Source organism: Stomoxys calcitrans, chromosome 5 (assembly GCF_963082655.1).
Source record: "Stomoxys calcitrans chromosome 5, idStoCalc2.1, whole genome shotgun sequence".
In the NCBI taxonomy this organism is placed as follows: domain Eukaryota; kingdom Metazoa; phylum Arthropoda; class Insecta; order Diptera; family Muscidae; genus Stomoxys; species Stomoxys calcitrans.
Genome location: NC_081556.1, coordinates 37,761,021 through 37,777,597, shown reverse-complemented (window position 1 = coordinate 37,777,597; position 16,577 = coordinate 37,761,021). Strand labels below are relative to the sequence as shown.

At 41.9% G+C, this 16,577-nt stretch overlaps 1 protein-coding gene across 3 annotated transcripts in view; it reads left to right on the top strand.

Moving 5' to 3' along the window:
- The window catches only part of LOC106082163 (mucin-5AC), a 265,347-nt gene extending 251,553 nt beyond the window's left edge, over positions 1-13,794 (top strand). For all 3 annotated transcript variants that reach the window (XM_059369416.1, XM_059369417.1, XM_059369418.1), the window contains 2 exons: positions 7,414-7,532; positions 10,861-13,794. In XM_059369416.1, coding sequence (XP_059225399.1) covers positions 7,414-7,532; positions 10,861-13,515 — 2,774 coding nt within the window. In that variant the 3' untranslated portion in view covers positions 13,516-13,794. The remainder of the gene's footprint in view (positions 1-7,413; positions 7,533-10,860) is intronic.
- Positions 13,795-16,577: the final 2,783 nt, after the last annotated feature.

Below are 16,577 nucleotides of genomic sequence, written 5' to 3'. Positions count from 1 at the left end.
CTTTGATTGGCTTGCATAAGTCCAGGTACAATATCGCCTTTTTGCAGTTAGAGGCTTACCATGGAATTCGACTGAAATTCTCCTCCTTTTGAGAACCGTTTGAAAATTGTTTACTTTCCAACGATCGAAAGAAGACGTTTGACGCTTAGAGTCCTATATATTGTAAAATTATTGCGTGGCTGGATAAATTCCTAATTCTTAACTGGCGAATTAAATTTTTAAATTCCTCCCTGAACTACTCAGCATTACATATCCCTTAGACAACCATTAAGTGAGATCTAATTACGAATTAAATAGTCCGCTTTCTTCGATATGTGATCTTTAAAACAAATTGTGTAAAAGTATATCCTTCCCCGAATTTATTCATGTTATAAAGAATTCTATCCTTCGTCTATAGTTTGTTGTTGGTTTATTTGCCGGAGTAGACAGTGAAATTTCTGTAGCCAGTATTACCCTAACCCTCCATAGTTCGGGGGTTACCATCCATTCCACCGCAATGGTAACCCCCACGGTCGGCAGGGTGTGAGTGTGAGTGTCGTAGGAACGAACGAGACTACATATTATGACCTCCAAATATCCTTCTTTAGTTTTTGACAATATAATAGGTTTCTTTATTGGTTATCACTCATACGCCACCATGAACAGAGACCACATCTCTTTAACTGTGTTGTGAATGCTCAAAATGCTTTGTAATGAATTTAGTTGAAATTTAATCTGGTCAACTTCACAGATAATAATATTTTGGCCATCCACTGTCTGGCTGTTGTAAACAATTGTCGGTATTTGTTTTAGTTTTTATTTTGTTTTGTTTTTTGTTGTTGGCTGTATTAAAACATGTTGATGCGTTTTATTTAAATATGAATTATGGTTGTTGAATATTGTGCTGATACAACAACAACAACAGCAACAACGACAACATCAAGCACAACAACACCAATAAGTCATAGTATTTATTTATTTACTTTTAAAACTACACCATCACCATCAGCACACAAGCACCAACCGACATCAACAACAACATTGGCACCACAGACAGCTATCATCAGCTAGCATTGACAACTCCAGGCATCCATGACAATCTCAACGTGATCATCAGCGGCATTTGCGAGTTGCGCCTACTGCCTATGCTGATAGTAGGATAGCAAAGAGTGTGTCCGTCTGTCCATAGAGCTTGTTAATGCGCAAGCCGGTGCGCGTAAGTGTTGCTGAGCATGCGTAAATGTTTTTGCGCCTCAACATTGATGGGTGGCCCGGGAATGGCATACCACATATACCACTGGCTAGGCTGTGGATACTGGACAGGCTCAGCTCAGCCCAGCTCATATCATGATCATGCGACTTGTAGTGATAATGATCACAAGTCTGCGGCAAGTGGTGTGCATGTGTGTGTGTGTGTGTGTGTTCGCGTTTGTCTCTGTATGTTGGGCGAAGTAAAAAATTTGTATTATTTGCATATTTCTACAGTTTCAAAAACACAAATATTTATCTTCCATTTAGCAAAATTAAAGCTCTTGCTTTAAGAGGGAGGGAGGGGGGGGGGGGGGGGCAGAGGGAAACAATTGCCTCCCAAAGATGCTGAGGCAGTGATCGAAACGTTCATTTACTTGCTCCATAGCCACTAAATGGCTGCTTGGCCTAGCTGGCTGACTTTCGGTTGGGCTGCCTGCTGCTTGGCTGACTGACTTGGTTACACCGTGATCTTTCAAAGATCAATAAACTATTGAAAGCCAAATTAAAAAAAAAAAAGATGCTGCTGCTGCTGGTGTTGTCGATTTCTACTTAATGTATTACAAGAGTATCAGGTTTTCTCCACAACATCAATTTGCCAGAGTCATCTTTAAATATTTTGTTTTTCCATACCATTCAAAGTTTTCTATGCCATGGGTTTTTTTTCTTCTTCTTTTTTGTTTTTGTTTTGTTGGTGTCTTTAATGCATGTTCACTTTAGAGCAAATTTACATTTTACAATTTAATTACTGGCGGTCACTTTTCTGACCATGGCCGGCCTATGAATTGGGCTACCAAATGGCTATAGGGCTCTTAAGTGCCTTTTCGGATAGAACCCTTGGCTCTGTTATGCGATCTCTAATGTCATAATCGTGATGGACATTTGCATATTATGAAGATTCATTTTTTTTTTTTGCTTTTGAAATTTTAATAGAGTTATTAAATCTCGAAATTTATAAGCGGGCCAATATACCATTAAGGAATGGACAAATGTGGGAATCTTTTACATAGGAGTTGTACAATAAAACTAACGCGATTGCTCAAAACTGCCTACAGAAGTACTCAAATAACTTAAAATGCTTATATGCCCTTAAGAAAATCTCATATAGCGCATAAGTAGCTTAACCCATTAACGCCCAAGCAAAAAAAAAAGAATTTTTTAATTGTTTTGTGCCATAAAATTCCTGCATGCCCTTCAAAATGATCAAAAAGGCCAACTGGAAACTGGCAAACAATGTTTTTCATTGGCCGCATAATTAGGTTAGGTTATGCTGAAAAGAGGGTGCAGATATTAATCCGCCCAATGTCACTATGGACATACACCTAAGCCAGTAATCGGCTTGTTGTGCGCTCTAAAAACTATAGAATAACCTCTTAAAAGAAAATGTTATGTTAGGAATTCCGTGCTACTTACAAAATCCTTAATTGTTTTCAATACCACTCCCCTAAGTTGATTCATGTCTGATATTATGTCTCCACCTAAATACCGGTATCTGTTGGACGTGAAAGCCGGGCAATGACAAAGGAAATGCTCCAACGCCCTACACATGCTATCACTTGCCGCACCGATTTTACATAAGTGAGCTCGTAGTCCTATGTGTCCCGTTATGCTACCAATAGCTATACTGACCTCCTTCTTGCTTCCTTTCAGTAATAGCCTCGTTTTTTCACGATGTAGATCCCCCCAATAGGATTTTCCGCTTCCTACCGACCGATTTCGCTGTTCCACAATGTTCCAAAACTCGGACTGCGTCGACTCGAAAGGCTTCGGGTTAACCAAGTTTATTGACGGCAGTCCTCTGGCCTTCACCGCCAAATCGTCTGCCCTTTCATTTCTCCTTACCCCGTTATGGGCCGGCACCCAAACGATGCGGATTTCCATCCCCAGAGAAGGCGTTAATCTCCCTCTTACACTGCAAGACTGTTCGTGACCTTATCGTTCTGGTTATTATTGCCCTTATGGCAATTTTACTGTCGGTAAAGATGTTCACATTCGACGTTCTAGCGTTAGCATCACACCACTTCACGCATTCCGTGATGGCCCGGATCTCCGCCTGCAGGACCGTAGAATTAAATTCGCCAGAAAATGGTTTTACTTCGCTCATGGACTACTGGAGGCCACCGTAGCGCAGAGGTTAGCATATCCGCCTATGACGCTAAACGCCTGGGTTCGAATCCTGGCGAGACCATCAGAAAAAAAATGTCATCGGTGGTTTTCCCCTCCTAATGCTGGCAACATTTTTGAGGTACTACGCAATGTGAAAATTCTCTCCAAAGAGGTGTTGCGGCACACCGTTCGGACTCAGCTATAAAAAGGAGGCCCCTTATCATTGAGCTTTAACTTGAATCGGACTGCACTCATTGATATGTGAGAAGTTTGGAATGTTCATGGGTAAAATTTTTTAAATTGCATGGCCTATTTAAAATAATGAAAAAACTTTTGTAAAAAAAAGTGCTAAAATAGTGTTCGAAAAATCGAACATCAATATGGATATGAGGGGTATACTAATAATAAATATTCTTGATAGTCTCGACATTCCATCCTTACGTCTGACCACCTGTCGAAATCACGATATCACTCGAAAAAATGAAGATATCCGCTATAAATTTTTCCCAGACACTTCATATTCATGTGGGTCATAGGGAATTGCAAGTGGGCCATATGGGTTCAGATTTGGATATAACTCCCATATAAAGCGATCTTCTGATTTGACATCTAGAACCGCTAGAAGCCGTAATTGTTATCCGATTTGGCTGAAATTTTGTACGGAAAGGTTTGTTAGGTCTTTCAACAATCGTGTCAAGTACGGACAAAATGGGTGAATAACCTGATAAAGCTCCCATAGAAACCTATATCTCGATGTGACTACTTGAGCCCCAGAAAGCCGCAGTTGCTATCCTATTTGGCTGAAATTTTGCACGAAATGTTTTCTTATAACTTCCAACAACTCTGACAAGTACGGTTCAAATTGGTCAAAACCTGTTAAAGCTCCCATATAAACCGATCTTCCGATTTGAAATCTTGAGCTCCTAGAAGCAGACATTTTTATACGATTAGGCTGAAATTTTGCAAGAGGTATTTTGTTACGACTTCCAACAACCTTGCCATGTACGAGTATCGGCGTTTAACCTGATATGGCTTCCATATAAACCTATCTTGGATCTTGACTCCGTGGACCTCTAGAGTGCGCAATTATTATCCGAATTGGATCATAGATATATTCCAGGGAATTGTTGAACAGACCAGCTGGCGGGCTTAGGAAGACATTCCAGGTGAACTGAAATCTGTGAGTATGCCTCTATCGACATGTAAGCTAAATCTTCAGAATTAGGCCCAAGGGCTACAAATGACAGATGACAGATGGGTTCTGAAAGCTCTAAAAATATGACACCAAATCTAGACCTTAAAAAGCTCTACCCTTTCGCTGTCGTTGGCTGGAACTGAAGTCTGCGTCATTGTGGCCGTCATGAAGATCACAAGTAAAGACTTCTGCTGAAGCTGTGAGGACCTCGGGGAAAAGGAGACAATAGAATAGTGTGCAGTGTATGTGTCCAACAGTGATAACCAGAAGGAGTACCACTTTTGGTTCTCATTTCTTTAAAATTCTCATTTATTTTATTTAGATATCCTCCTGTTCCTTTGTGGACTAAATGTCTAAGTGAGTCTGAATTCAGACTGCCTCTAAAACCTAACAATCTTCCTTTTAGGAGGTAGTTGAGGGATATAAATCCATCGAGCAGATGCTTGAAAACTGATACAGTAAGTGCTTTATAGAAAATGGCTGGCCTCAAGCTGACCCATCTTCAATATTATATCAAAAGACAATATTTTTTCAAAACTTAATATGCTTGTATACCCTTAGTTAAGGCCCCGTTAGGGCAGAACTGCATTCTCCTCTTCAATCCAGTATCTTCCATTATTGTCATACCCAGAGAGCAATTCAAGTTTGCAAATATGCAGTGAACATTCCTTAAGGAATATGGGCAAACTTCTCACATATCACAGAGTGTCGTTCGATTCAAGTTTAAGCTCAATAATAAGAGACCTCCTTTTTTATAGTCGAGTCCGAGCGGAGTGCCGCAGTAAAAATTACTCCCTCTTTGGGGGCATAGTACCTCCCAAATGTCGGCAGCATTAGGAGGAAATAACCACCGTCTGATGTTCTCGCCAGGATTCGAACCCAAGCGTTCAACGTCATAGGCGGACATGCTTGCGTTACAGAGATCCAGATCGAGAAAGCACTTGAGTTTTATACCAGTTAACTCACCAATCTTAAAACTTTTCAACTTAGTAGGTACCATTACTAGTTTCCTAAAGATTAGTTTTACATCCCTGGTTGTTGGCCAAGAGAATGATTTATTACTAACAATCTAAAACAAGTAAAAGTGTGTTAAGTTCGGTTGGGGCGAATATTGGAAACCCACCACCATGGATTCCGCCATTTTGCAGGAAACTAAACGGGAATTGATTACGCCTTCTATGATCTCTAGAAGTCATATCGGGGTATCGGTAATTAAGGGGGCCCATATCAGTATATAGACCAGTTCGGATCATACCTGGCACGGATGCCGGAAGTCATGTAGAAAGTCAAAAATCTTTATACCAAATTTCAGCTAAATCAGCTCAAATCATGAGCTCAAGAAGTAAAATCCGCGAATCGTTTTATTTAGGGGGTATGTCAGTATATAGACCAATTCGGATCATACAGATGTTGGACGCCAGAACAGAAGACTTGTGCCAAATTCCAGCCAAATCAGGTGAACATTAAGACTTCTAGGAGCTCAAGATGTTCAATCCAGAACAGTTTAGGCTAAATCAGCATATAGACAAATTCGTATTATACTTGTCACGGAAGTTTAAAGTCAAAACAGAATATTGAGGCCTCTAAGGGTTCAAGAATTTAGAACTGTATATCGGTTTATATGGGGACCATGGCACCAAATTTTAAGCAAACAGATATGGCTAGATCGACTCACAAGATACATCAAGATACATAAATACTTAATCGGGTCTCAGATCAAAGTTTCGAGGTGTTACAAACGGAATGACTAGATTAAAACATCCATCTTATGGTCATAAATTTTTATACCCACCACCGAAGGATGGTGCGTATTCATATTGTTATTCCATTTGCAACACATCGAAATATCCATTTCCGATTCTATAAAGTATATATATATTCTTGATCGTCGTAAAAATCTAAGACGATCTAGCCATGCATGTCCGTCTGTCTGTTGAAATCACGATACAGTCTTTAAAAATAAAGATATTGAGCTGAAACTTTGCACAGATTCTTTTTTGTATATAGGCAGGTTGAGTTCGAAGATGGGCTATATAGGACTATATTTTGATATAGCCCCCGATTTGCATAAAAGCCAAATTTATTTTCCGATTTTGTTGAAATTAGGCACAGTGAGTTGTGTTAAGCTCTTCGACATATTTCTGCAATTTGGCCCAGATCGGTTCAGATTTGGATATAGCTGCCATATAGACCGATCTCTCAATTTAAAGTTTTGGCCCTATAAAAGGGGCATTTATAATCCGATTTCACTAAAATTTGGTTCAGATCGGTCTATATTTAGATATAGCTACCAAAAAGGTCAATATTTTGTTCTACAAGATTGAACAAAGACTTGTACTTATTAGACCACTCAATGTCTGTGCGGAATTGGTCCAAATGGGACCATATTTCGATGTAGCTGCTATGGGGAGATAAATGATGCATTTTTAACGGATTATGATGAAAGGTGGTTTACATATATACCCGAGGTGGTGGGTATCCAAAGTTCGGCCCGACCGAAATAAAAGCCTTTTTACATGTTTTTTATGGGAGAACTTAAAATGTTTGTATCCCCTTAATATTTATTTAAGCGTATGCGTTTAAAAGCAGTTCACTCGACATGCTCTCTACTTATACCACAAATGCAGATTTGCCCATGAACATTCCATTAAGGAACAGGGGCAAACTTCTCACTTACCAATGAGTGCTGTCCGCTTCAAGTTTAAGCTCAATGTTAAGGGGCCTCCTTTTTATAGGCGAGTCCGAATAGCGTACCGCTGTACGACACCTCTTTCGGGAGAAAGGCCGCAAATTTGTATGTCTCTCATTGATTTTTATTCAAATTTAGACCCTTCTACCTCATATAAATAATAATTAAATTACTTTTCTTTTTTTTCTATTTCCAGAAAATATAACAATAGTAGGCCGCCCGGATTTTGTGAACAACAATTTCAAAATAGCTCTGTATGCGAAGGAAACACAAAGGTACCTGTGTTTCAACGATCACTGGAAACTAGTTGGAATGGTAAGTGCAAACTTATAATCATAGCCACACCTGCATATGGAGTTAGCCATGCTCGTTACCCGCTGAACTATTTAAGACCGGTTGCGACACGCTGATAAGGCGTATGCTTCAGCTTATCTGCGCAATCTGGCTAGAAGAACGCATACCCGATGATTGGAACCTCAGCATACTATGTCCCGTACACAAGAAAGGAGACAAGACGGAATATGCCAACTACAGAGGAATAAGTCTCCTCCCCATCGCATACAAGATACTCTCGAGGGTACTGTGTGAAAGATTAAAACCTTAAGTCAGTGAGATAATTGGGCCCTATCAATGCGGCTTTAGACCTGGTAAATCTACCGTAGACCAGATATTCATAATGCGTCAAATCCTGGAAAAGACCCGAGAAGTACAAATCAACACCAACTATCGCTTTCGATACCCCCTTACGTTCAAAGGTATTTCCAGCCATGTATGAGCTTGGTATCTCTGCAAAATTAATAAAACTCTGCAGGATGACACTTGCAGATACACGTTCGTCAGTAAGAATAGGAAAGAATCTCTCCGAACCATTGAATACCAAACGAGGTTTCAGAAGAAGCCTATCGTGTGATCTCTTTAATATCCTGCTAAAGAAGATTATACGAGATGCATATGTGAATAGATATGGCACACTAATCACAAGAGAACACATGCCACTCGCCTACGCCGACGACATCGATATCATAGGTCGGTCACCGGAAGTAGTAACTGCAGCCTTTGAAAGAATCGAAAGAGAGTCAGTGAAAATGGGTCTGGCTGTAAATGGAGATAAAACGAAATGGATGGTTTCAACTCCCAAAACGCCTTGTACAACCGAGCAGATACAGGAAATGGAGAAAGTTGGGAACCCCAACTTTGAGATAGTCAGTAATTTTATTTACCTCGGCACCGCCGTAATCGAAACGAATGACACCAGTTTTGAGACACATGCTACTTTGGAGTGGCCTTGTTTCTAAGCAGTTTAGAAACAAGGCCACCCGTCGACAGACAAAGATTACTCTAGAAAAGGCACTGATACTACCCGTGTTGTAATATAGTTCTGAGGCATGGGTACTTGTTAAAGCAGATGAGTCAGTGCTTGGAGTATTTAAGAGAAAGAGACATTTGAACCACGAGGCCACCGTAGCGCAGAGGTTAGCATGTCCGCCTATAACGCCAAACGCCTGGGTTCAAATCCTGGCGAGACCATCAGAAAAAAATTGCGTCGGTGGTTTTCCCCTCCTAATGCTGGCAACATTTGTGAAGTACAATACTATGCCATGTTAAACTTCTCTCCAAAGTGGTGTCGCCCTGCGGCACGCCGTTCGAACTCGGCTATAAAAAGGAGTCCCCTTACCATTGAGCTTAAACTTGAATCGGACTGCACTCAATGATATGTGAGAAGTTTACCCCTGTTCCTTAGCGGGATGTTCATGGACAAAATTTGCATTTGCATGAACCACGATCTGTATGACGAAGATAGCTTGGTTACACTTATCAAAATACAACGGCTGCGTTGGCTAGGTCATGTTGTCAGAATGGATGAAGAAGCTCCTACAAAGAAATCTTTTGAAAGCAAACACGGTGGTACACGCAAACTGGGAAGAACAAAAGCCCGATGGAGACACCTCGAAACTTGGTGTCAGAGCTTTTAGAATGAGCGCAGAAGATCGAGGCGCTTGGAACGCTATTCTACGTTCGGCTAGTGGAACAAATGTTCTGTCATAGCCAATAAAAATAAAGTAAAGTAACTTAAAATGATTGTATCTCCAAAATCTTTTTTTTTGGATATAAAGAAAGTAAATTTCCTTACCATTTCCTCTGGCTGGACCATGATAACATCTCCTGTGGTTTAAAAGATTCCATTTAATTTCAGTTTGGCTCTTTCATTTATAGCATTTATCCTAATTCTTTCTCCCTTGTTTGAAAGAGAAAATTGTTTAAGGATATGGGCAGAGGTTAACATCTTTGCCATTTTACCATTTTGTTATGCATCGTTTCACATGTTAATCCATTGATTGCGTAGCAACCACAACACAATTCAATTATGGGTTCCCTTTACTTTATGGTTGACCTCAACTACCCTTTTCCATAAAAAAAAAAACAACCTCATAAGGCAAACACTTTAACTTGAAAACCCACCCACCCATTGGCCATTAAGCCTAAATAGGGAAAATTTTCTACCATTTCACAATATTGGCAAAAAAAAAAAAAATGCTAATCTCGTTGACAGCAGAAATCCCATCAACCCCAAGCTCCCTTTATGGAGCAATTCAATTGAATTTAGCTTTTATTTCCATCAAACAAAAGGAAACATCTTGAAAATCCTTTTGCCTTTAATATTATGATGAAACCGAAACCATTTAGAGAGAAAGGGCAAGTAGTAACAAAAAAATATGAAAAGCTAACCGGCACCAATAGCGGCCAAATCAGTGGGAAACAACTTAACATTCCATTGCCCTTCAATGCTCCTAAGGTTGGGAGGAAAACACAATTTTTTTTGAGTAAGGCAAGTGGATGGTTAGCATTGAATGGATGATTGCAAACCCCAAGAAAAATATATTGTGCCACCACTGTATGCGTACCTCTTGGATTTTTTATTGATTTTTTTGGTTGTTGGTTTCTCATTCATTGTGGCCACTCGAAAACAGTATCAAAATATTTAGAAAGGTTACAAGAGCAACATGAACCACAAAAGAACAAGCAAGCCAGCAATATGAGGAAGGGATCCATGGAGGCAATACTTACTTAATGGAGGGGGGGAGGGCGATGTATTATGTAAACTAAACTGTTGGAAATTTTCGAGTGTTTTATAAATAAATACTCTGCTGCTGCTGCTGCTTCTTCTTATTGTTATTATTATTGTTGCCATATTCCTTATATGCTAGTGAGAGAGAGAGAGAGAGAGACTGAGTATGCGTGTGCAAGAGTTTTTGACAGCAGCGCATGTTTAGTGTCATAGGCATATGAGTGTGGGGATGTTGCCAGACCATTACTCAAAGACACGCAAGCGCTATTGATGTTGCTCTGTCCTGCGACACTTGAGTTGTTCACGCAGACGCTCTTCAATTGCCGCAAGCGACGACAAGCAGAAAACATACACACAGACCATTTTTTCGGATTTTGTTTTTGTACTGCAATTGCATGTCAGTTTATGGAGTGCCACGGCTAGAGGCCTCGTGCTGCTGTTTTGTTACATATGCCAACACCACACGTGTCGTCTTTACGTTTATGTGAAATTAAGAACACTTTGACTTGATTTATTTTTTTTTCTACCAATTCCCTTTACATTTTTTTTTATTGTTTGTACTTTTTTTATTTACAGAAAGAACTGCAAGATACCTGCTATTTCAACGAAGCCATACTCCACGGTTATTTCGTGTTCCGCTCTGTTGTCGATCAGCATCGACGCATAGGCTTCACGCAACGAGGTAGAGCTGTTGGTCCCAAGAAAACGGTGAACGATGCTTGCTATATGTTTACCAAAATTCCAACTGATCAATTTTTCCATCAACACAATCACTACTCAGCGTTGTCCACAAAAACGCCTCAATCCGAGGAGGAACATTCGAGCGGTGGCATTGGCCATTCGGGACGTGGCAGTGGTGCGGGAAGGCCGAATCGGCATCGTAATCAGCATCGCAATGAGGAGGGCGGCCGCAATCAGCATGGCAAAAAACCCAAAGTCCATGGCAGCGGTGGTGGTGGTGGTGGCCGCAAACGCCAGCGTCTGCAACAGATGCGTGGTGGTGGCCACAGTAGTGGCGGCGGCGGCGGTGTAGAACCCAAAAATAGCTCTAGGCAAAACTTAGAATTAAGTCAGTATAGCAGCGGCCACTATGGTGGTCACCCCAGCCATGCAGGCAGACATCACAGCAACCACTCTCAACCTCAGCAGTATCATCATCAGTTGCGACATCATCACAATGATTCGCGCAGACATCAGCATCAACATGAGGCCAAGCAAAGGAACAACAGGGTCCATCATAGGGCACGCTTAACTAGTCCAACAACAACAACAACAAGCACTACAATGGCAACAACCACAACACCAAGAACAACAACAACCACAACAAGAACTTCCACACGGCCATCTAGGCAATCTTTGCCAGCGATGATCAGCAGTACAGTCAGCTCGAGTACCACCACCAACAGCAGAACCACCACAAATCATGATGTTCTGGCCACTTCGGTAACACACAAACGCAAAGGACGGCGAAGAAAAGGTCATCGCAAGCATTCTTATCACAAAAGTGGGGAACAGTCGCCAAGGCATCATGGAAGTGGTCATAGTGCCACCTTGCCCTCTTACGATGATGAGGAGTATATGACCACAGACTATAGCACTTGGATAAATGGAGAACTATCACCAGCCTTGCCAGCTGTCAGCTCATTGGAACCCACTTCGGCTAGTCTGCCCTCATGGGAGAGTTGGTATCCCACGGCTACGACAGTGACAAGCCAAGTGGACGAAAATCTGCTCTCATCTCCCTCGAGCTATGTAAACCAGGAGAATTCCACTCGTATGAACCATCATACTACCAAGGAAGTTGCAGAAACCTACTATCCAGAATATTCTTCGTCACCAGTATCCCCATCGCCATCGCCATCATCATCCTCTTCATCCTACTCATTGCCTTCACATTATGATATAAGCAAAGAACACATGGTGCCATTAATGCCACTGCCATTGCCCACAACGGCCTTGTCGCAGGCGACTTCCTTGGAAATGCAAGCCAGCGACCAGGACAATGTTGCCATATTGCCTGCTTTCTCAACAGCAAAAACCACGACGACGACGACGACAACAATGAGCACAACGCACGACCCAAAGCAGACGAAAACAACAAATACCTCACTTCTCAGCAGCAGCGGACATCATCTACTCAAGGATGCTGTAGTTGAAGATCCACTCATAACCAAATTGGCTTTGGATTTGGCGGCCGAAGAGATCAATGTGACCTCCTATGATAATGAAGAAGTGGAAAATGCCACCCTCCCCATCACCTCGCTCAGCGATGAGCCTGATATTGATGATAGTGAAGACGACGAGGGAAGTAGCAGTGGCAGCAACAGCCAGAGCTGGGAAACGTCCGGTGAAGTAAGCGATGCAACTATGTCTGCCTTAAGTGTGGCAACACCCACAAAAAGCACTGAGCCTCAAGCAACGAATAATTTGATGACTGATTACATTTATGCCACCACCAGAACTGCACCCATTACCGGTCACCATAAAGTAAGTAGGCATCGCCAGGGCGTACATGGCCCAGGTCACAATGGGCCCAGGCACTCACACAATGCCATGCAGCATCACCATAGTGGTAAAAAGGAAGCGGGCAGCACGCTACATCACAAATTGAAGTCCTTAAGCACGGCCAGAGAACTTAAAACTACAGCCACTACGGCCACATCAACAACAACAAGCACACATAAACCAAGCGACTCTCTACAGGAACCCAGTCCCACAGACCCCGCTGACTATCAACGTGATGAGCTGCTATTGGCTGCACTCAAAAATGTCCACATCAAACATAGCCACAATACCGTTAGCGATGTTGAGGTTGAATCTGTAGCCACCATAACCTCAACGCTGGCGGCCACAGCGGCCAGCAGCCCCTCCACATCGTTGGCTCCCTCACTGAGTAGCACAACTACGCGAAAAGCGTTACGTAAATCAACCCAAAGACTGTTGGCAACTCCATTTCATCAACTCACCTATGTGCGCAATGAGGCCGGTGACATCGATATCGATAATCTCGATAACATTAGCATGTATCCCGATCTAATGGATAACGAGAATGCCCACGAAGAAGTGCACAGAACACGACCCACAAGTCGTTTTACCATGATCAGTGGCTATTTTCCAGCCTCGTCGTCAACATCGGCATTGCCCGAGTCCATACGCATAGCAAAAATTAAAATTAATCGAGAACGCAAACGTATGTTACGTTTGCGCAATATAGGGGGCTACAATGCGTAACGTAATATCTAAATAGGATGATAACGTCAATTTTGAAGTCTTTTTGATAATCCAACAACAGCAAAAAAAAACACCAAAATTTCGAATATCTATAAATGTTAGTGTAGAGGTAAGGTAACGTATCGAAACGTAACGCCACATAAGAAAACAACGCCATTTATTATCCCAACACCAAAATATCGAATATTGTATGTATGTAAATAAGAAGACGACTGTTACAAAAACGAAGAGGGTAACTATAGGTATGGAAGAAAAAGGGAAAAGAAAGTTTGTGGTTTTTTTGGGACACTGAAGTATTAACTAAACGAAATTTATATAGCATTACTGAAAGGAAGCAAAAAAGCAAATACAATATACTAGCGCAATAGTTTCTAGAAATTTATGAAAAAAAATTTCGTATAATGAAAATAATATATATAAAAATATTTAAATTAAAAACTGCACCTAAATCCTTAGCCTGCCCTCCTCTGCTCTGCCCTATCCCACTGATAGCATGCTACAAAAGACATAGCAAACTGGTAATTGAAAACAAAAAGGAAAAATCCTTTTAACAAAACTTTTAAATTATACGAAAGCCGAAATTCTTACCATTATCATTGAGTCAATATTTGTTTTTAAGAGTTTTGGTTTCGTTCGATGGCTATGACATATGAATTTGAGTTAAAAATTTAAGTTTTCTTGTGTAAAAGTAGGGGAAAAGGAGAAATGCGTTTAAATATGGAAACTTTTCACACAGACTTTCATTGTTTGGATTAGTTGATCGTAAACTGCCGTCACGTAACTAGAAGGAATAAGATTGCTGCACCCAAGCCTGTCAATCATATTTGACAGCTCTTGACGTCTATGTTCTGCGTTTTAGTTTAGGTATCCAGCTATGAACACTAATAATGGTCGAAGAGCTGGTGAACTATCAAAGATGGTTTTTTTCAAACTAGAGGCACCTTTCGTAGAAATTGGTATCCATATGCCTGCCAAAACTACCTGGTTTAAAATCCATTTATTTGACACCTACCAATGATGAATCTTCAAACTAGAAGCCGCAGGACCCAGCTAAGGGTTTTTTGGCAGGTCAGGATAGGAAAATGCTGTACGCATATGAGGAGTGCGTTTCTCGCCTTATACCGGACTCCGCTATCAACGGTACCGGCTAAAAACCCACACTGTGTCAACCGTGGAGATAGATTTCAACTCCGAACCGCTTTCGCATTACTTGCAGGTGGACTCCATATTTAGTGATATTCCATATCATCTTCGTTGTGTCTATCTCAAGACCTCCACATTCATACTCTACGCCACTGCGTCCTGGTCTATCTTTTTCCTACGCAGAACTTGTTTGGCGTATCTCATTACCGGCTCCAAATTCTTCTCGTTTTCCAACATTGTCCCATTCCAAACGTTGCTGTTTCCGATTCCCTCCGTCTTTCAACCCAGCGCTCGCAGTGGAAGATGTGCGTTCCACATGGTCTGCAACTTCTAGCTCTTCATAAATTCACCTTCTAGAGGAGCATTTGTCCATTCTATGCAGGTATTTCCGGAAGTATGCATGGCCTATCAGCATTTTTGTGTCCCAATAGTTGACATAGCCATGCTTCCTATCTCTCCACATCCGTACATTGGATATAAGTCGTCGCGTTCACCTGGCCTGCCTCTCGTATGGCCCGTGTATGATCCGTTTTGCAATTTCTAGCTCTTCATAGATGCACCTTCTAGAGGAGCATTTGCCCATTCTATGCAGGTATTTCCGGAAGAACGCATGGCCTTTCAGCATTTGTGTGTCCCAATAGTTGACATAGCCATGCTTCCTAACTCTCCACATCGATACTTCGGGTATTAGTCTTCACACCCAACCTGGCCCGATTCCCATTCGTCCCCCTTTGTTGCATCGCTCGGTGGTATTCTCTCGTATGGCCCGTATATGATCCGTTTAAATCTCACCCTGTCCTCTCTGAGTGTTGCACTAATGCGCTCCATGGCCTGTAGGTCTATTGCAACCTCTTCGTCTATTTCAAGGGCTGCGGGCTTTGCCACTTTCCGGTAGGATGATATAAACCTAAGAGCCGACGTCCTCTGCACCAAGTGAAGGGATTTAGCTCGGCATGCTGTCTGCAGTGTCTGGTCCCATATGTTTCTCCCATGGAGGAGCATGCTATTGCTTGTATCCATAAGAGTCTGAACCTGCTCGGGAGAAGCCCACCTATGTTTGCCATCTTTCGACTGAGTTGCGCCGTTATCCTCGCGGCCTTTGTTGTCGCTTGCAAGATTTGCTCTGCATAGGTCAGCTTTACATCCAGTCGGTTCCCTAGATATTTGACTGATCTCTTGGTTTTCCTCAGTGTGTCGTCTATGCGCGTATCCACTTCTACTGGGATATTTTTTCTCATTAGGAGTAGTAACTCTGTCTTCTGCATTGCAAGTTATAAGCCGTGAGAGTCCAGCCAGTACTTTGCCCTTAGCATCACCTGCCGTAGTTTGTGTTCTGCGTCTTACGTATCTCTTGCCGCGATAGCTGCAATGATTTCGTTAGCATATCCTACTAGAAAGCTTCCGTCTGGCATTCCTGTTCGCAGTATTCCATCATAACTGACATTCCGAAGACCCAGTCCAAGTATGGAGTCTTTCGCCGCTCCTCATATGACCTCATATTCATTCGTTCCATCCTGAGAGTATAGATAAGACACTGTTATAGAAGTAACTTCTCATCAGATACGCCTCTCGGAGTAAAAATCCTCTCTGAGTGCTTGGAGGACATCAGACCATCTGAGGCTATTAAATACGTTCTTCACATCCAGTGTGGCTAAGAGGACAATCGGCCTAGAATAATGGTTACTTTGAATAGCCGTGACTACTATCTCAACCACATCTCTTAGAGCTCCGGTCGTGCACACTCATGCCCGAAAATAATGTTGTCTCATTAAGAGTCCACCTTCCGCAATGATGGCGTCCTGAAAACGCTGCTTTATAAGTCGCTCCAAAAGCTTGCCGGCTGTATCCAGCATAAAGAGTGGGCTACATGAGGATGTGAATGAGTTGCATCTCCTTTCGCCTTGCTTGTGAGCACCAGC